We start from the raw sequence: 21,615 nt of genomic DNA on the forward strand, positions 1-21,615 counted from the left end.
TTATTTAAGATTTTAACAGTTCTTATCAAATTTATATATAAGCTTATGGGTAACACAAACTTTTCAAAGCATATATTACAGTGTTCTCCCCAGATATTTCATTTATCATCCTGGGAAACAGGGGAAATTGAAATACCATTATGTATCTAAAAATTATAGCATCACATCCATAACCATGATAACACAACCTATAAGAAAACTACTTCAGATAGCATCACATTTAAGATTATAGTATCACATAACCATGATGTTAAAAGACCCTGGAGAGAACACTGTAGTGTAATAATTATTCTATAGCTAGACATATAGGAGCTGTGTCCCCTGTGACAAAATAAACAATATTTAAGTTTACTTGTTCTGATATATTATTATTTATTTATAATCTATTTTTCATGAAAATATTAATGCCGGTCAAACGATTGTTTAGAGAGAAAAAACAAAGCAAAATCACTTTAATTCAATGACATGCATGTTCTAGCTACATGTACTATACCTGTGCATGTTGGGTACAAAGTATGTGAACAGTTCATACATTTAAGTTTTACTATAGTCTATATATCACTATCATGACTATGCTAGCTATATACATGTACTTTTGTTTCCAATGCATGATACATTGTACATGTACATGTAGTCAATTTTCAAATTACTGACCTTTTCCAATTTTAGAATTTTTTACTAAAGGGAAACAACACCTAGGATAGGTAGGGCAAACTGTATCCCTGTCTTGACAAAGTAAGTGGAGTGAGCTTGGTGAATTGCATTGTTGTCAGGGTTCTCACTAAGACGAATCCATTAGTCCTGGACTCCTGAAAATCTGATAAATGTATTATTATTTCTGAACTGGTGAGTCCATAGATCCATTTAAAGTGTACAATTTACTGTATAGTTAACTATTCAGACAAGACTTGTCTTGGAAGTATTTAATTGCAAAATATACTCTTTGATTTAGACAAATAGTTTTAGGCAGGCAATACTGCCTTATGTGGCCATGGTCACTCCAGATTTAAAGAACCTTTAAATCATCTTCCATTATTTTTCACATGTTAAATGCCCATAAATTTAAAAAGGGGTACCTACAAATGTATATATATATATACAATGTACATGTAGCTAACAGTCACAATATTCATTTTGGGACAAAAAGCTGCCTCGTAGCACCAACAATGCTTTAGTTTGATAGAAGATTATGTGATTGAAATGAGGTGCCAAGATTCGATATGGACTGGATTTCATTGCTTTAGAATTGGGCCATGCATGTTTTTGAAATCCTGATGTTTATTAATATTATCAAGGATGGGATCCAGACAACCATGAAAACAGAAACCTATTTTGAGAACGATTTCTGATACATACATCTTTGTACATGTACATGTGATAATTGCCACAATTTTTGCATGAAACATATGTAGTATGCATGTATATAAACACCAAGAAAATATTATTTTGAAAAACCACACATTTTTTAAGCACCATTCTTCATTGTTCTTCTTTGAAACATGCAGGGGTTAGAAAAAAACTTTTCTTTTAATTTTCATCCAACCAGAGAAATGTTTACAGACCTTTTTTTACAGACTTTTCTGTAATGACATTTGATTTCCTTTCATAGTAACAGTTTATTATTTATTGCAGGTTGCTACCGTCAAGCAAAAGGCTCGTGCTATAGCAGATCTTACAGAGGACGATTTCACAGGTCTGGTGAGCAAGGCAAGAGATTTTAGTCTGGCTCAGGACAGAGACAAGATGTCCCACAGGGACCAAAGGTCTACACACTTCACAAATAGACATCAAATGTTCCAGGATGATGATTCTGATGAAAATTGCCATGCATCTGAATCTTCATATTTTCGTGTGAATAAGGATGTCGTTATTGACATCCCATCCTTTCCAGATGAGGAGAAACGTACTGACAATGACTCAGGGATCTATAATTCTAGTAAGGCAACAACCAGTCTGTGTAGTAACTCCGATCAGGAAGAGAGCGAAGGGGAGGAAAGGGCAGCCAGTTTCGATTACTTCCCCTCTGCTACTAAAGTAACACCAATGTATCATAATGAATATGATGAGGCATATGATGTAGAGTCGGACAAAGCATCACAAAATGACATTGAGTCTCCTCGAAGTGATAAATCTGGAAACAAGGAGAGTGATCAAGACTTTTATCCAGGTACAGAAATGGAAACGTTTCGTACATACAGTCGCGGACAGGATGATTTTGAAACCAGTGAAGACAGTGATGATGAGGTCAAGTTTGCTCCTCATCGCACATTATACAATGAAAGGAGGAGTCGTAATTATTACACTCCTATGACTCAGGAAAGCACAGAAGAATATGGTGAAATGACATCGTCAACCTTTTCTTTTGACAAAAGCCGTAAGGCACTTAAAGACAACTCTGCTTCCTCTTTGAGACGGGTGGATGATCACATTCACTTCCCATTAAGTAGTCCAACTCCTAGTCGCTACAGTAACTTTACTAGATACGATAAAAGTAAAAGCACTGGGGTACATGTAGAAAAATCTGTGTATTCTCGTCATCATGACGATATGTTCAGTGGTGAGAAGGACCCTCCTTTTGGTCATGGTAAAGACCAAGTTGACAAAGTGGGTAAATCAATCTGTTCTTTGCTAACAAACAGTTGCTCCTCGGTTGATGACATGCCTGAAGGAAGACCCATAGCACAAAGTCTAGACCTGGCTGATGATGGGAGGAGAAAGAAAAAGAAAAAGAGAGGATCAAAGGGTTTGTATATTGCTTCATCTTTTTCTAAATCCGGTTAAGAATTTCATAAATTAATCTCTTATATATTCAATATACATTTTTGTGTACTCTTTAATTTGTACCTGTCCAAATCAAATGGCAAGAGCAGCAATTCATCACTAGTTTTAATATATTTCTAGGAACTTGAAAATTTGAAGCTAGTGCGTAGAACCACAAATTCTTCAATCTTGTGAATAATGATCATGATAATGAAGAAAACATTGAAACATGACGCACGAAACATTTTATTTCACTATAGGCCTCACACGAGCATGATGAGGCATGATAGTACAACAATATAACAAATAAGAAATAATACATGAACAAACATATTTACAAATGCATGAATAAATGGGAAGGTAAATATCATTTTTAAATTGACCTTACAATTTTACAAAACTTGGCTCAGCCAACAAAAACAAATTTATCTTTGCTGTTCATTAAATTAAAGAAACTCATAGTATTTTTAACTTTACAAATATCTGAAGGCAAAAATTTCAGCCGTTCAGCATTAACGAAAGTACAATCATATATGTAATAAAAATCATCTCCTAGCACATTTATGTTACACAAATCACATATTTTTTCTGATTTATCAATGCTGATCATGTTGATAGCCTCTCATTTAGTTAGAGTTATCTCCCTTTTGCCATGTTTTCTGATCATGATATTGATATGTTGATAAATTGTTAAAACATTTCATCTATGTATACAATGGTATACATGTACAATATACATGAAAATTCTTGAATATTTCTCTCCAATGACAAACATACATTATTGTTTAATGATTATGACAATCAATATCTATTTTAGAAATAGAAATTATATAGAAAATCTGAATTCACAAATCATATATGGTTAACAAGGGTAATGCAGGTTTTAACTTTCATACAACTATTACAATATTTTTACATGACATTATGTATATATAATAGAATAGTGAATAAGATTAAGCCTTATTATATACACTGCATGTACAATGTACATCACTACATGAAAAAGAAATCTAAATAGGGGAGACAATCATTTGACATTGTAATTATTAATTTTCTTCGTACATCCATCATGTACATTGCGTTGTTCGCTAAAACTTTTGCATAATTTACTAAGATAAAGTTTGTGTTTTAGGTAAGTTTAAAGGGAACCACAGTGGTGGATCTAGAAATTTTCATAAGTGGGGGCCCACTGACTGACCTAAGAGGGGGCAGCTCAAGTCACGCTTCAGTGATTCCCTATATAAGCAACTAATTTTTTTCCCAAAAAGGGGCCCTGCCCCCCCCCCCATTTCCCCCCCCTAAATCCGCCTCTGACCACTAATGATAAGCCAATGCTATTGGTATGCAGTTTCATATTTAGCATTGCCATTGGATATTATTTGGCCCTGAGCCTTCAGTCTATGTCATGATTCATTGACTTTGAATCTTTTGCATAGTTAACATTGTTTAAATATTATTCAACATTTGCATTTTAATTTTTACTATCAAAAAACAAAAAGGGAGACATACATATCTTATACATATGTGTCAATTGTTTATAAAGAAATCAGAAATTTTTAAATTGTAACATGTTTTTGTGCTAAGATTTCATTAAAAATTGAAACATTATATGCTAAAATTGCTATTTCAAAATGATTTCTTGTGATAAATACAACTAAATGTTATTACATGTACATCAAGGACTAATAATTTACACATGCATGTAGTTTATTACATATTATTAACCAAACAATATCATAGTAATTTACACCTTCAAATGTTCTGTACACATAGGTTTGATTTTTACATCTCTCGAGTAACTATGCACCTAGCTTGTAAAGTCAGAGGTGTTAACTACTGGTTAGCACCTCTATCTAGTATCTAAGGCCACTTCACCAGATCCAATCCTTAAAAATAGGAGTTTCAATATACATAATAGGGAAGTGTAATATAAATGTACCTTTGCTTGTCATTAAAGCTTTCTAGTTAGTTCTTGTCTGTAACATACACAGTGTTTGATGGGTTTATGGGCTTTAATTACATGTACTATGCTTTCAAACAGCTGCAAGTATAGGGGAGTTTGTCTATCAATTGGATTATCCTTCTGTCCCTCAGACTCTAACTTTTGTATATACAACTACACTTGTACCTCATGACGGAATTTTTTTGAAAAAAAAAATCTTATTCATTTGACATGTTTGATCAATGGTCATGTCAGATCACTTTGGATGATTTACTTTTGCAATAGCTTAAATTTCCTTTCTTCTAACTACCAGTGATTGTAGGAGTCTGCTTAGGCCTGCCATGGATTGATCATTCATTTTTACCTGCGCCCTACAGTACACATTTGAATCGATTTGAGGAAGGATATTAAAAATTAAGGCTCCTCCTGAACCACTAGTTAGAATACATGTATGTATTTTAAAACTTCCTCAGGATCTTATCAGTAACTGACTACAATGATACGTGTGGGTGTGTTAATCATGACAGGCAACTTCTTGTTTTGATTCACATCCAGACACTTTTATTCCAATAATAAAAACATAACTAAAAATGTCTTTATTTACAGTTATTAAAATGTACAAAAATTGATTAGAAATTCAAAATGATTCCATCTGGAGGTCAACTTTTAAAATGGTCTGACTGGAGGTCATAGAGGTCAAGTTTACATTTAAACTCTATCAATGTATATGAGAATTTCATATGGATATCCTTTTGAAGAATAATTGAAATGTCCACAAATTTACACAATCAATGGAGAAATGTTTACAATTTACTTGTCAATTGTTGTCCAAAACTTTGTGTCCCCTTCCGATGGACTATCATCGTTTCCTCGAGACCATACTGGCTGACCCGTGTTAAGAGAGAGCCATATCTCTTGCACGTTAAAGACCCCTTTGTAGATTTCGAAAAAGAGCAGGCTAATGCCGCTACAAGGCAGCACTCACACCCACAAAGTGGAAAGCTATTAATATAAGAACTTTGCAAAACTTGTTTCCCAATCCACTATAAATAAATATGTTTAACTTTAAACTAAAACTTTGTGTGTTTGCATAATTGCATTACATGGGCTAGAAAGGCTAATAGAGGGTTCTACATTAAAAAGACAATCAATGTTCTTTTGATTTTACCAATGCATGATAATTTGGTACAGAATGACAAATATCTCTAGACATGCTTGTATAAAATAAAAAATATGATGGTAAACGAAAAAAATATAATGTACAATCGGCTAAATAAGTAAAAAGAAACTGTCTTTAAGAAAACAGGAAACAGCTCAAATCTGATTATATCCTAACAAATTAAAGTTAAGCTTTTTATCTTCCTGTTGAACAGGAAGTTTTACATATGAAAGACACATACATAGATCTCTGACATTAGGTTGATTAATGGAGTCTCATTGACATTGTCTGATAAAACCTTTCAATTTGTTAAATTAAAAGGGGAGACAAGTTTTATTGAAATTGCACTGGGTTTTTGTCTTGACTTGTTGACTTTTTTGCACACCTGTCAGACTGAAAAAGAAACTATTTCAATATATACATTGTATATATACATTGTACATGTACATGTATATGTTAAAAGAGCATAAATTGAATACACATAGATGAGAAATTTAATCTGTTAACATCTTAAAGTGCATATTCCGTTTTAATACATTTTGCAAGTGTTAATATAAATTTACTACTGGATTTAAACAAAAAAAATGTGACAGCATAAATTGAGAGAAATTTGAAGCCAAATGTAACTGCCTGATTATACTGATAAATGCACTTTTTGTGAAATTTGTTTAATGATTTACAGTCAGTAATAACTTGTATAAAGAACAAAATCAGCGAATCAGATATTAGTAGAAGTTGTGATTCTTCCATCTTTTGTTCATATACCTTGTTAGAAAACAATGAAGGAGTGAATGAATATAACTTGCCAATAGAATTATCATGCAAGTGATGGACTGATTGCAGTCAAAATTAATTATCGTGATAGATTTCACAGTATGAAATGAATGAAGAATGTACAATTCTGCAGTATGTTATTTGACAATGTGTTGGCAGGAGATGCATGATGAACTTGATGATATGCCAATAACTAGGTGATCTTAAGTATTGGCTTTTTGGTCTTTTGTTTTACCTTACCTTTCGGTTTTCGTATTACTGAGGAATCACAACTTTTTCTCCTATCATTTCGGAGTTTAATGCAGTTTTTAAATAATTTATAGTTGAGTTAGGTTTGCAAAGAAAAAAGGAAATTAAATTATTGTGATGTGAACATAAAATTAAAAAATGGATGGTATTTATAGAATACTAACTAGTGCATTTTGGGGGATAATTATCAAATATCATGTGATTTTAAAGCTAAAAGGATTAGACTGATGATAAAAACATATACAAATAGGAAAAGATAACACAAGTTTTCACCAAGCTTATTGTGTACACGTTTAAGGAAGTTTATTCACTACAATGGATTTTATACATTAACATCCTGGATGAATGAAGTAGACACACAAAAATGAAGTTGAAATTTATTTCGGATGAATTAAAAGGGGATAGCCCAGAATCACCTGATTCAGGTAAGAAAGAAGCATCTTTTATGCTGCACAATCTTTGTTAAATGTTTTAACAATTAGCAAATGATTAGATTTATCTTAAATCTGATGTGAAATCCATTTGAGACTGGTCACAGTACTATTGTGTTGAGGCTAGCAAAAAAGTAAAATATTTATGGTGCTGGATATATCTAAACCTCCACATTAACCTAGTCTTCACACTCAACCACAGTACCAGCAGCCTAGGCTAGGTTTCTAAAATTCTTTTGTGGTCTATAAAAATAATCTCTACTGGCCAGCAGAATTTTTAACTAAAAGTTTGACTAAAATTAAATTTAAGCTCTGGGCATGTATTGTATATATTATAAACTGATACACCCTTGTTGATAATTTGAGCAGATGAATATGATTAATGACCAATATTTATTTACATGTAAATATGATCTTGTTATCAACTGCTAAGGTATCTTTCTTGGACTCCCTGTTCTTATTATACATGTACAAGGAAAGGCTAGCAATAATTAACCACATTGACCACAACAACAAAAGTTTACAATTACATTTGTATCTAAGGGAAAATGTAATAAATTTACTTCAGTTATACTTATTGTGACATCTCTTTCTCTGAATTCTCATGTTAACTATGTGCAATGGGGCATAATATATATATAAAGTTTACCCCTTTTTATATCTGGTCTTTATCAACAATGGTATAAATTTTACCCAAATGTTTGAAAAATGTAGGAACCTAAGCCCTAAATTTTTTATCTAACAATAGATTCCTTGCAAGTGATGATGCTAATCCACCTTTTGACAATTCGAAAAAAGCTTGCTTTGACCTCTGACAGCTGGTCTCCAAATTCTCCTAGTTTCTGAGACTGCTTAACAGTCAGAACTAGATATCCACTGTAAACTCTTAACTCTGGCTCCAGCAAGTCGGCGAATCCAACCATTTTCATATGGAGAGGTTTCAACCATGTGCATTGGTCATCCTAAAAAAGGTGAGTTCCAACCCCTGGAACTCCCTGCCCTTTGGATATGCCACTGCAAGTCATATTTAAAACTGCCATGTCAATATCCTGCAATCTCTTGGACTAAATATTGCTAGACACAGACATACTGGTATTGTAAGTTGTCAAGGTTACAAATTGTACCAGTTTACAGACAAATATAAGAACATGATCATCTTACGGTGCACTTTTAAAAAACATATAATGTAACATGAAATGAAATTTAAAGTCATTTTTTTGTGCACATGTATACAAGTATTAAATAGTTTAAAACTCTACAGTAATTTTGATGTTCTCATTTTCGAGACAGTTATGTTGATGTTGTCAGATGATGATATATGTTTACCTTATGACTTAGAACCAACCTAAGTTGTCTGATCAAGTGTTTTTATGCATTATGTTTTCTAATCTTTTATCCTTCTCCTTTCTGTAATATTTTTTTTTCTGTTTTAAGGTAATTCAGTATGAAATTGTGGTTCTATCAAATTGAAACACAGTTCACGCTTTGATGCGTGTTTTTTTTTTTTTTTTTTATTTATTTAAATAACACCAAAATACTATTTTTACCCTGGTTTTATTGTTAATTGAAAATAGTAAAATGATAGTGGGAAATTAGTATAGTCTCAGATTTAAGTTTTTTTGGTGGAGGTATTTTATCCTGAAAAAGTGGTTAAATCGACTTGAAACTTGAAACCAGTACACCCATTCGAATCATTGTCAATAAAACTGTTAAAATTAAATATCATATTTTGATTTTGACCTTGATTTTGTAATGAACTGAACATGAGCAAGTGATAAGGTTAGGGGGCATGGTGTCTTATGGACATATATTTTTTTTATTTTTTTTTCATATTTGAATATTTGAGCTCAAACATCCAGAAACTATTTGCAAAGATTATCAATTTAAAACACATGAAGCCAGATGAAATATAAATAGAAAATCGCAATTGGCGACACCAAGTGTAGTCCCTGCACAGTATACCGCTTATTAAATATATAAAAATGAAGATGTGGTATGATTGCCAACTCTCCACAAAAAATAGTCTAGTTATAGTAATCTCTTCTTTTTAAAGGAACTGTAGTTCTCCCAGATATATCTAGGTTTAATGCTGTGCTATATCTGTGTGGTATATGACTTTATTTTGTCTTTAAGTTGTATGACATTCATCGGAATTATCTTGAAACCACAATATTTAGCTCTTTGTCACTGAAAATCAATATTGGAATTCTCTATGGTCTGTAAATTTTGCTTGTGACACAGACAGTATAATATCATCCTCAGCAGTTAATGGCTAAGAGATCTGAAATAGAGGTTTAATGAGACTTCATTTTGTTCTCGCCACTGGAATCAAGCTCGCTTTAATCTGATCAAGTTCCAATTAGGTTGATCAATGTTAAGTAGCCCTTGTTTCATTGTCAGGCTGGCGGTGGTCATTCATTGAGAATTGCTTTAAAGGGATTCAATACAAGGCACATTGCTGTGATTGTCAATGTTTGTGATGTAGAGATGTAATACATGTCAATTACAGTCATAGATCAAGATGAGATCTTTCAAGTTATTAAAATACATGTATAAAACCATGTTACCCAACTTTTTAAGGAAAATGTGAGGATTTATTGTTTGTATGGCAGTGCTCTGTGGTGTAATAATATCTCATTCAAAATTGGATAAACAAAATTTAGTATTACAATTTTTACATGCTTGTTGCCAAATCATGTTACCTGTTTTCTTGTATTGTCATATTTCTATAATCTTTTAATATGAATAGGCTGTCATTGATTTAACTTTAAGTGTATTTTGAAGTAAATACACAAAAAGAATGTGTAACTTTACTTATTTTATGAATAGATAACTAAAAATTGTTTTGATAATTGGTTTCCCAATATATTTGCCTTGTGGTTTTGGGAAAATCCGGCTCTTGCCTTTCCAATTTTACATAAAACATTTTTGGCCAAAATTAAAATGCAGTTCAAAATCAGCAATAATTCTGTAAAACAGCAAATACTCAATTGCACTTTTTGGGGATATATTCTAAATAAAACAACTTGGGTACTGTTAGTGGTAGCTTCCTTAGTGAGAATTAAAAATTCTTTAAACTTGTGAAACATCCATTCTACCAAGGATCCGGAAATTGTTTCACCTAATTTCGGTCATTTTGGATAACTTAAAAGTTGGTGCCCTTTTTCAAACAAAGATTGTGTGTATCCTCATACAGTCATACTCGTAGCATTAACGAACTTGTTTAACTGTTGCATCGCATTTACTTCAGAAATTTCCCTACCATTTTCCTTAAAATCGATCTTGAGCAATAAAAGGAAGGCAACAGTTTAAAAATGAAATGATTTTAATGACTCAAAACGATAAATTTCTCAAACTTCGCTTACGTTTCTTTCGATTTTGAAGCCAAAATTATAACCGGATGTTTTACGACAATAGTAAAACGACCAATTCCGGACTCATTTCCGGGATTAGTTTTGTTTATCAAATTCACAGGAAATCGTCGGCTTTTTAACTGTTTTACCTTTAATAGTGTTTGAATATTAATTATAATAGTTGGACTTGTTTAATTTAGCATGAAATCATTTTAAATTTACGATTTAGTGTCTAATTTGCGGAATAGAATTTTAAGCATGCGTATTAGTAAACAAAGCACGTGTGTTTGTAGTGAAACAATATTTTGTTCTCTGAAATTAATTTAATTTTAATTTAATTTTAAATCAGAATTGACAATTGTCTAAGCTGAGAAAAGTAATAAAAAAATGCAGACAGTTGTTATGAACTTTTAATTTCTTTAAATTATTAGTTCTGAGCTCGTGATCAATAAAAAAATTAATTAAAAACACAGGTAAAGAGATTAGCGATCATTAGCCAATATTTCCCAGAGGCATTACTATAGTTATTAGGAGGGCCCTCAGGATTATAACACTTTACTGGAGTGGCAGTTTTATTACAGGAAAAGGATAACAAACAAAAAATAAGTTCAAAATGGCGATTTAGACAATGTTAGAAACTCAATCTCAACAAAATGACATTGAATGACCGAAATTATTTCTGTAAAAAAAAAAAATTTGTCCTAAATCCCAATTACTCATTTAGGACAAAATACTTTCAGTTTAGGTCAAGACTGGCATATATGACCGTTTCCGGACCCTTGCATTCTACCATCTTACTCAGAAAGGATCTCTCTCTACTGACTTAAATTCTCTTTTTTTAAATTAAATCTAGTTTATAAATTTATATTTTGTATAGGATTTTCTCTGTTATGCTCCTGGTTGAAGGCTGTATTTTTTCCTATAGTTAACACCTACATCCAGGTCTCCAGTGCATAGTTGTCTCATTGACAATTGCAATAATACAGTTATTATACTTCATCTCAATATTTTTATATTATTAATCAATACAATGTATTATACAATCCTTTTGTAAAATTACAAGTTGAAAGAATTGGACCCATGATCATTTATAGGAACATCAATATATTCTATATATGGAAAACACTGGCAGCCAAGTCAAAACCTGTACCATACTAATCAGTTAATTATTCGACATCAGTTCCTAGTTTGCATTTTGGCCTCTATATTCCTAGAGTTGTTGCCCTTTATGTATTAAATTGTGAATGTGTCAGCAAAATTATACTTATACACTGATACATTGATGAAAAAGATTAAATGGGGGAAAGTTAGGTCAGTCTCACTTTAATTATATATGGTAGATATATATTTGTAACACGTTTAAATATATATTGTAAATGTGATTGAATATTTTAAAGCAAAATTTATAATGAGAATGAAATGTAGAAATCATGGATTTTCATATATAGATTTTTTTAGTTTTCCCTTTTGAGCCTCTTGATATTATGTACAGTTGGTCATCTATTTAATTCATTCATCTTAGATAATAATATATTTGTGAACATGTCCTGAGTGGATTGTCTTGAATGTATGAAATATACTAATGTTTATAGTACGGTGACAGCAGAGTACTTCAGATTATCTTGTCAATTACACAGGTAGAAATCAACAACACTAATACTTGTTTAGACAAGGGAACTTTATGTGTGTGATGAATTAATCCTATTTATCTTTATTCTTTTCCTCTTTTCTGTCTATATGTGTCGTACTTTGAACAAGGAGTTTGAACAACTTTATCACAACTGAACAAATTTTACTTGTCAAATGTGAATTGATTATGACCTTCACTCACAAGTCATATCTGTAAATGTGGTTCATCTCTCCCATGATGTAAGCCAAGGGGAGGGGCTTAATCATGTGGCTAGCTGGATCGGCACTGAAGGATTTACCCCACGTGAAAATCTGTGATTTCTTTGGAGTTCCTATTCTAACTCAATACTCTGGTAAGTCTTGGTATATGTTGAAGGGGAGATAATTCTAAGCTGGAAAATTCTTAAAATGGAAAATTACCATGTGTGGTTGTAGCGTCTGCTACATGATTGATTTGTTATAATGTACATTTCATTTCTAGGTATAACATGCCACAAAAATCTATAGCAATGTTAAATTTTTGATCTGGCTGTTAATTTGATAACAAGTTTTCTATATATGTAAATATTTTATAATTACACATGTCATTTATCAAACCTGTAGTCACATGGTTGTAACTTTACAAGGATGAGTATGGTTATGGAAAATATTTCAAATATTTTGTAAAAAACAAGTCTTTTATTTATAAGGTAACTTTTGTAGGGATTTTCATAGATATGAGATTTGAAAGTTATGTAATGATCTTTGGTCAGGAGAAATTGAAGGTCATAAGTTCAGTATACATTTAACACATGTTTCAAAGATTTTATTGGTTTTTTTTTAATTTGAAGAAATGAAGCGGGTTATACTAAGAAATGTTGAAAAATATAAAAAAAAAATTTATGTAGTGGAAATGTTTATTTTACTGATAATCTAACTGTAGTCTTTATGCATATATGTATATGTTTTTTTTGCTATATATCTATACTAAGCACATTATTCCATTCATAAGTACCAGCTGTTGACAGTTTTCCGTGTATTCTTTCCTTACATTATGCAGGACACTGTAAAACAGATGATGCATTGCTGATTAATCCATAAGGAACAATAAGGGGGGAAATTTTAAGTACATGTATATTCATTAAACATTTTATCAGTTCTATTTTCCTTATTTTGAGAATAACTTAATAATTTTTTTGTCTAGGATTACCCATTAACCATTTTAAATGGCAAAAAGAGTTTGACATAAATTATTTATAACTATGACACATAGTAAGTACATGTATTGCGCAATAGAACCACTTTATAGTACAAAAGGTTATTATCTAGAACAAGTTTGGGTATGAGGGATATAATACTCACATGATATTCAAATACAGGTACACATTTGTAAGTGTATATATATATAGATATATTGATAAAGCTAGAAAGAAAATAAATCAATACAAGATATTCTAGTAACCTTATTTAGCTGGGAAGGTGACATATTTTTTCTTGATCATGATATACATGTATAATGGAAATTAAGGACTTAGTTTTGTTTTTAGATATATAAATCCCTGAACAGAGTTCTTATTTAGGTACCGAATGGTTACTTAGATGTTCACTGTAGTAGATGGTAATTCGCCAGTCCAAACATTAGTTTCACTTGACATTTAAATAATCAAATTACTAACTTTCAAAATATGTTTTAATAACCATGCAAATAGACCAGTTAAATTAAACTTGGGTCTGCAGGTGGCCTGCAAAATTTCTGTCCTTATCAAAAATACTCTCATTTTCCAGTGGCAGTCCAAATTTCCCCCAACCTTCATCCCTGAATTGGCTTCTATTTCAAGACCTATACCAATTGTATTTGTTGTTAACTTGTTCTTGTCCTGAGCATGCATGAAATATTTGCCAATGGACATTAAGGTGGTACCCAACACTTTAACTAAAATTAATTTGGCTCGTTTAATTTTCTTAAAATTTTGACAAAGTATTTACTTTGACCCTTTAACAAAAATGTAAAAATTTCAAAAAATTTGAACCAACCGTTTTATCAGAAAAATTACACTGGTTATATAGCAGTTTGACAAACACTTATTTTGATCATTGAGAAGCTTATTTTCTTAACAACACAATGTAATTAAAACGTTTAGCTGATTTTACAGAGTTATCTCCCTGTAGTGTTAGGTACCACCTTAGCAATCAACAATCAATCAATTAAATTAAACTTTAGAACATGGCCATAAGAATCTCACTGATTTTGACCATAAAAAAAGATTGTCCTCCATGAACTCTGCTTTCACCAACATAGTGGGAATCATACAAGTCATTATGCCAAACTTTTTATTTGTACTTAGTGTCGTATCTTAAGTTATTCTTAATCCTGTCTGGTGTTGATGGTAGAGTTAAGTGTGTAAAGACTGTGCTTGCTTTTTTTTTGCATTGAGGATCCTTCTTCAAGAGACTAATGCAGTAATGGTAAGATGGAAGAATGTTTTTATAAGAATATAGTTTACTGTATTCAATTTGTATAGTACCAATAATTGTTCTTCTTGAGTGTCCTTAACAGTAAGGTTTATTAGTACAAAATGTACTATGTTACACATCACAGCCTGGATGATAACAGTATATTTTTTGCATTGAAAGTCTTTATATGTATAGAACCTTTCCAATTCACAACCCTTCCAAAATCATTTGATTGATTTTTGGAGTTGATCCTATAATTGATTTAACAGTTATTGCAAGAGTTATGGAACTTTCACCAGGTTTTTTTTTGTTTATTTTTTTTTTTTTTTTTTTTCATATTTGGCCTTTTGTAGCATAGCAATGTTAGAAGCTTTCATTTTTATTAAAATTCATATTGTATGTAGTTTTCAGAATGGCTATTTTGATTGGACACTTTTTAAGTAGTTATGGCTTATTGTGAAATAATGACAGTGCTGAACTGTCATCCATCCACTTGGTGTAACATATTTGCATAAATTTACACAGCAGCACTAAACAATTAGCACGAAAGTTTATAATTTTTGCAAAAATAGGATTTTTATATATAATATTATTTTTATTATATGTAATTCCTGTTCTGCAGTATACCATTCAGAGACCTAATTTTAAAATATTTAAGCCTGAACCAGTCTGCACCAATATATTTTTCAGACTACTTAAATCCAAGACCCATAAATTTCAACATTTTTCATGTTTAGGTACATTGTATCTAAATTTGGCAAGGTGCAGTATGAAGCAAAAATCAATCTGATCATGGTTGAAAAAATGTAGACATTCATTAATTTCTCCTTTCCACTGGATTTTAATGTTATAAATATGCATATATTTTGTTAATGGTGTTCATTTCTTTGGTCCTAAGGTAACATAGTTAACAAATTTCACTTTTTATGATCCGTTTAATCAGTTTTATTGATAAATAGAATGCTTGAGGAGCACATTTAGATTCCACTGTAAACAAGAGTAGATAAGACCAAGATTTCTCTGTTGTGTTTATTGATTACTGTATGTAGAAGACAAAATCAACATGTTGAACTGTCATTGGATAATCAGCATTTAAGGACTTTACAAGGTGTTATTTACTTCACAATTGTGTTGAATTGGATTTTTTACTGACAAAATTGTATAGAATTCTGGTAAGACTGGGGCTAATTTGGTCAGTAGGATCAAACTCATTGAACAGGTTGAAACATATGGGAGGGGGCAGGGAATACTCCATCTTGGCTCTCATAAATTATTGGATATAGACGAGATTTACTTCATATTTCATTATGGACTCATAACTGCATGTAGTAAATAGTTTCATGACTAGAATACTAAATGTAGTATTTGTTTACATTGTCAGTTTCATCTCATACTTGATGTACTTATGTTTATTGCCATTTGAAGGTTGAATGAACAGAATGGGGAGTTGCCCCATTTCATACCTTTTATGAGGTTCTAGTAAGAAAACGGGTAAATTTGAAGTGTTAAATCTCATTATCATCTTCTCGGCTTTCTGTCACCATTTATAGAATTCACAGACCGTCAATATCATTAGCTCTTTTGATAATTGAATCAGAAAAGTGGAAAGTTGTTGATTTCATTTGGAAATTGATTTTGAACTGCATACTAGATGAATTATTAATTGTAATCTTGGAAAAGAGCTACTTTATAGACTGCTTTGGTTTTAATGTACTTTTATCAAACACTAATGAAATCCTTTGATGTGTATTGGGTTGGTGAGAGGCTGTTTATGTATATACAGTAGTTAAAACACTTGAACACATGCATAGGATTCCAACACAGGCAGGTAGCTGATTACAGTGCTGTCAACATCATCAGAAACTTGTTTATATCAGGGGCCATCTCAAAAGTTTTATTTGTATGATCCTGACTGATTTGCAGTGCTAAATATATGCACATGATCAATTTATCTCCACATTTGAAAAATGAAAAGTTTGTCAAAAGAGAAAATAGGAGATGTCAAAAGCTTTGTATAAGTACTTCAGAAATGTGCTATTGGAAAAGAGTGTTTGATGAGTGAAGAGTCCATTATGTTTTTTAAAGCAATTGCTTTTATGCCGTCGCGTATGGCCATCTTTGTGACCCAGATCAGAGACTCCGCCCAGATCAAGCCATAGTATTTTGTTAAACAGGCTCCTGGTCAGTCATTCTTTAACACCTATGTATGTTTTCTAATGCAATACATAGCTTGAAACTTTAAAAAAAAGTTAGTGGATTTAAGAAGTTTCAGAATATGTTCTTGTAGATGTATTTTTGTATTTAAAGGGTCAACCGTTTGACTATCAAATAACATAGAAGTCCGAGTGAAAAAAAGTACATTTTTATAAATGCGATTCCGTTTTCCGCCGTTCGTACGATGTTTCAACAAAATATGGATTCATTTCAGTTGTTGATTTTGTATTGAAAATTTAACTGTATTATCTCCTAATAAATACGGTTTTTTATGTTTAATTTGTGTTTCTTTAAGAGGTCAGGTGCTCTTGTTCATTCATAAAATTATCGTTCATTCATACATTTATCGTAAAATCAAAATCACTACACAGGTTAATGCGTAGTGTCAAATTATTACCTGTAATCTAAAAATAGACAAACTTTATTTGCGCAAATAATTTAGCGGAACGAAACCCTTGTTGAAAACACATAACAATAAGTTCGTTTTCCTTTTCTGTCAAAACTCCGTAATATTTATCGATCACCTTACTAATGAAATGGACCCGTCCAAACGTAGTAGATGCCAAGTCGGTCCAGATGAAGAGATATTTACAATTTGGAATTTTCTAGTTTATTAATACATAGATTGAAAAAAAGTACGTCTTTCTAAATATCATGATCAAAACTGGGTTTGCATAACAAATGTCAGATGAAACCATTATCCTCGTCTTTTCAGTGAACAAGTCTACTACGTTTGTTGACACTCAACGGTCCACCGTGTTAGCAATTTTATTTCACATGTTTTCGAAATATTGAAGATCATTTTTCGCAATGTTTCCTAAAAATTGATAAATATCAAAGCAACGTAGAGCTGTTTGTTCTTGTTCGTATAATAAAATTGAGAATGGAAATGGGGAATTTGTCAAAGAGACAACAACCCGACCATAGAAAAACATACAACAGCAGATTAAGGTCACCAACAGGTCTTCAACGCAGCGAAAAATTCCCACACCCGGAGGCGTCCTTCAGCTGGCCCCTATACAATATATATACTAGTTCAGTGATAACGATTTAATGTCATGTTTGTCTGTGATGACCCCCCTTTTCGGGATTGCATGAGAATTGTAGTTATCTCGTACCCACATGCACTTGTTTCTATCCATAGGAAGGTCGACTATCCATATAAAACTATTTATATGGATTCGACTATCCATATAAAACTATTTATATGGATAATCGACCTTCCTATGGATAGAAACTAGTGCCTGTGCTCCTACCGCATCAGAAGGACACATATCAACTAAGCAATAATGTTTGGAACTTAGTTTTAAAAATGATGACAAAGTAACATGAAAATATTTTTATTAAGCTGAAATATACATTTATTCTTTACATGTTTATGTCTTGTAAGATATTTTATTTCTTTCCCGTTTTTTAACATTTGCGTCTGGAAAGTTGAAATGTTTTAACTTAATCATTTGTGTTAATGGTTAAATATAAATTAATAATGAAAATTGTTAAAATTAAATCAATAAAGGAAATTATTGCCAAGGAAGTTACAAACACTACCAGGGGATAATCCATGATGATTTCTTTTTGAGTTATATGTTTCAGCACATGTATATTTGACCCCAACTTTAGCCTGGTAAACGTGTTGTCTCCTTGTGAAATATAAAACATATTAAAAATGACTTTCTGCTAAAGTCTTTTATTTATATAAAGTTAAAACCTTCTTACTTTTAACTAGACAACACTCATGTCAGGTTTAATTCTTGTATATATGTGGATGAAAAATAAAAGTCCCCAAACATTAACATGGCAGCAATTGCTTTTACAGCCTTTAAGGCTTTGATTTAATCTGTTTGTCAGTCTGATGGTTGTTTTAGTTGATGTTTTGATTAACTAGTTGGGTTACCATTAAGTTGTGATCACATATACTTGAAACTTAATAAGGGTATTTACTCAGATTTTATGGTTCACTTAACATGGAAAGTTATAGTGTGAGGTGGGTATGGTGTTAGAGAACCACACAATATAACAAAAAACACATCTTAAGTCAACAATTTAGTCAACATTCAGTAAACATGGTAAAGCAGAGTGTTGTCTGATCTTTTTAGACAAAGACACTAGACCCATGTTATAAATCAGATTTATTTTAGGTTGAGTAATAGATGGCTGAAGTCAAAATAATATCTCACTTAAAAAGCTGTTATAAAAAAGAAAATGTGGTAAATCGCCAATGAGACATGCAAACCATTTGTAAAATGAAAAAGTGAAGTGTTTTTGCTTCTATTATGTATCATGGAGTGTAATAATATTGATGCATTCTTATTGAGGGTAATCACAATCATTACTCATTCAGTGTTCAAGTAAGAAATCATTCTATGACAAATTCACCGAAGTTCAGGGTCATGTTTGATTTTGTGATTGCTTGACATACCACAAAGTTCAAGGTCATGTCAGGTTAGAAATGGGATGGAAAATCTAAAATGATGTTTTTGGCTTGAATTGCAAAGCAGTATTTCTTCCCCCATCAAACATTTCCCCATTATTACTATTAGTACAGCAATCCAAATTTCACCTTCTTTATTCCTGATTAAAGAATCTTTCCAAGTTAATTATTGTCTAATCAGTTCTAAATATGCATGAAATATTTGCTGCTGACAATTAGCAAATAGATGCCCTTTAATTTAATATACAGCAAATCTATACATTGCACAATGAGCTTTAAGCCAATCAAAATTTCTGTTGCAGTAGGAGTTTACTGACGGAACTAATCGAATTATAATGAATTGCAACACTTGAACTTCCTTGAATGGAATTTATGTAATATATTTTTATCAGGAAACTGAAAGTCTTCAGGCATATTAACATTTGAACAGTGATTTTATGCTATTTTGAGTTTTATAATTTTTTTTATCCTAACGCAGAATAGCTTGATGATTTGTTTATAAATCAAATTGAAATGGGGAAATCAAGATGGAATTAGGCAATAGAGAATTTGGTGCAAAACTTCCATTTGAAATTAACCTTCAATGTATGTCAGTACTTATTCTGCCACCAGAGGGAGGGTTGAAAGGAAGTTTACCAAAATATTTTATAATAGGAAATACAGAATAGATATATATTGTCTACTTTTTATGAATAGAAAGTGAAATAATTGAATAATTTTAAGTACAGTTAACTTTACTTCATGGATCAATATCACTTGGTTTGTTTAAGTTATACATTTTTATCAAAATGAGCACAGTATTTGAATTTTTTGTCAATTTGTTAATGTAAAGTTTCTTGGGTACATTTAATTTTCAAACTATATAATATTGACCTATATTTATATAGCATTCATTCATAAATATTTAGTTAAAATTTGTTTTAATTTCTTTTTACAATTGTACATTGAAATGTAAACAAACTGTATTGAGTCACAGGGCAGTGTGAGAAAGTTCGGTATATTTATACATGGGCTATATATCATGCTTGGGGAATTTTATCCCGGTAAAACCTAAGTGGTTATAAAGGTGTGATCTACCTTTACATGTTCATTTGTACATAATGATAAGTTTAAAAGAACTGTGGATGAAATTACATTGTCCATGTTGTCAGTATCAAAGTGATTGTTGACTAATTCATGTAATACAGACTGTCAGCTATGGTCAGCTGTTTCATAATGTGTGTCTATGTGGATTTTAACTTTTCACCTGGTGTGGTGATGGTTCAGTGAATCATTCAGGGTAAAGATAAGATAGACAATTTATACGGATATCACATTGTATTTACCATGTCTTAGGTAAGGTCAACTCATTTTTTTTATATAAATATATGGAAAAGACAGGACTCTATTATTGATCGTCTGTTTAATATGAAATCGGCACTGATCTGAAGGAAACGAAATTGATTTTTTGTGTTTACATGGTCGTTGACAATTGATTCATCATGCGCTTTATATTATTTATATCAGTCTGCTGCGTAATAAAGGTTAAACTTACTTAAGGTTAATTATAGGTAGGAAGATATAGTTTTAGTTTATAGAAGTAAATTTGCTTGTCACTGTCCCAAAATAAATGTGGCTGATAAATGTCTTGAACTTGCTTGTAAACATAGGAAATCATTCTACCTCTACCATTTGTTTAGTCTTCAATTCTTGGGGTGTTTTTTGTTTTTGTTTTTATTAAGAGGGTACTTTTTTATACTTTTTTAAGCTGATAAGTTCTACTTAAAACCTGAGTACAATTGACATAACTCATCAGTTAACATCGTGACACACAACTAGCTATTTTTAGGCTTATGCTGCATTATGTACATATAAATGTAAAGTTTAAATGGATTGAAATTCTATTAGGTTGTATTATGGAACGTATATGTCAAATAAAATATGTAAACATTACTAATTTGGTATGTAACCATATATATTTTGTGGTTTCATAAATTGATAATACAAAGTTGAATTTGAAAAAAAGTACATCGCATGTTCTGTTAATTATTTGATGTATAGATGATTTTTGTCTTTTTCATTCCAATTATATTTTCTTAAGTAACTAATTATTAGTACGTTATTTTAGGTCAATTGACTTTCAAAAAGCAATTTTAGATGAAACAGTGTTTTTTTTTAACACTTCAAAAATCTGCGAAAGGAAACATTACAAACTTAATGTTGTTAGACAAGTCTCTACTGAAACAGCCTATCTATTTTAT

General features: G+C 31.4%; 1 protein-coding gene across 5 annotated transcripts in view; it reads left to right on the top strand.

Moving 5' to 3' along the window:
- The window catches only part of LOC143075436 (uncharacterized), a 36,379-nt gene that overhangs the window by 2,998 nt on the left and 11,766 nt on the right, over nucleotides 1-21,615 (top strand). For 3 of the 5 annotated variants that reach the window (XM_076250841.1, XM_076250845.1, XM_076250842.1), the window contains exon 2: nucleotides 1,633-2,743. In XM_076250841.1, the coding sequence (XP_076106956.1) occupies nucleotides 1,633-2,743 (1,111 nt within the window). Of the gene's footprint in view, nucleotides 1-669; nucleotides 847-1,632; nucleotides 2,744-21,615 lie in introns of all 5 variants that reach the window. The other 2 variants (XM_076250843.1, XM_076250844.1) reach the window with 1 other exon arrangement.

The sequence above is a fragment of the Mytilus galloprovincialis genome, chromosome 5, assembly GCF_965363235.1.
Source record: "Mytilus galloprovincialis chromosome 5, xbMytGall1.hap1.1, whole genome shotgun sequence".
Classification (NCBI taxonomy): Eukaryota; Metazoa; Mollusca; class Bivalvia; order Mytilida; family Mytilidae; genus Mytilus; species Mytilus galloprovincialis.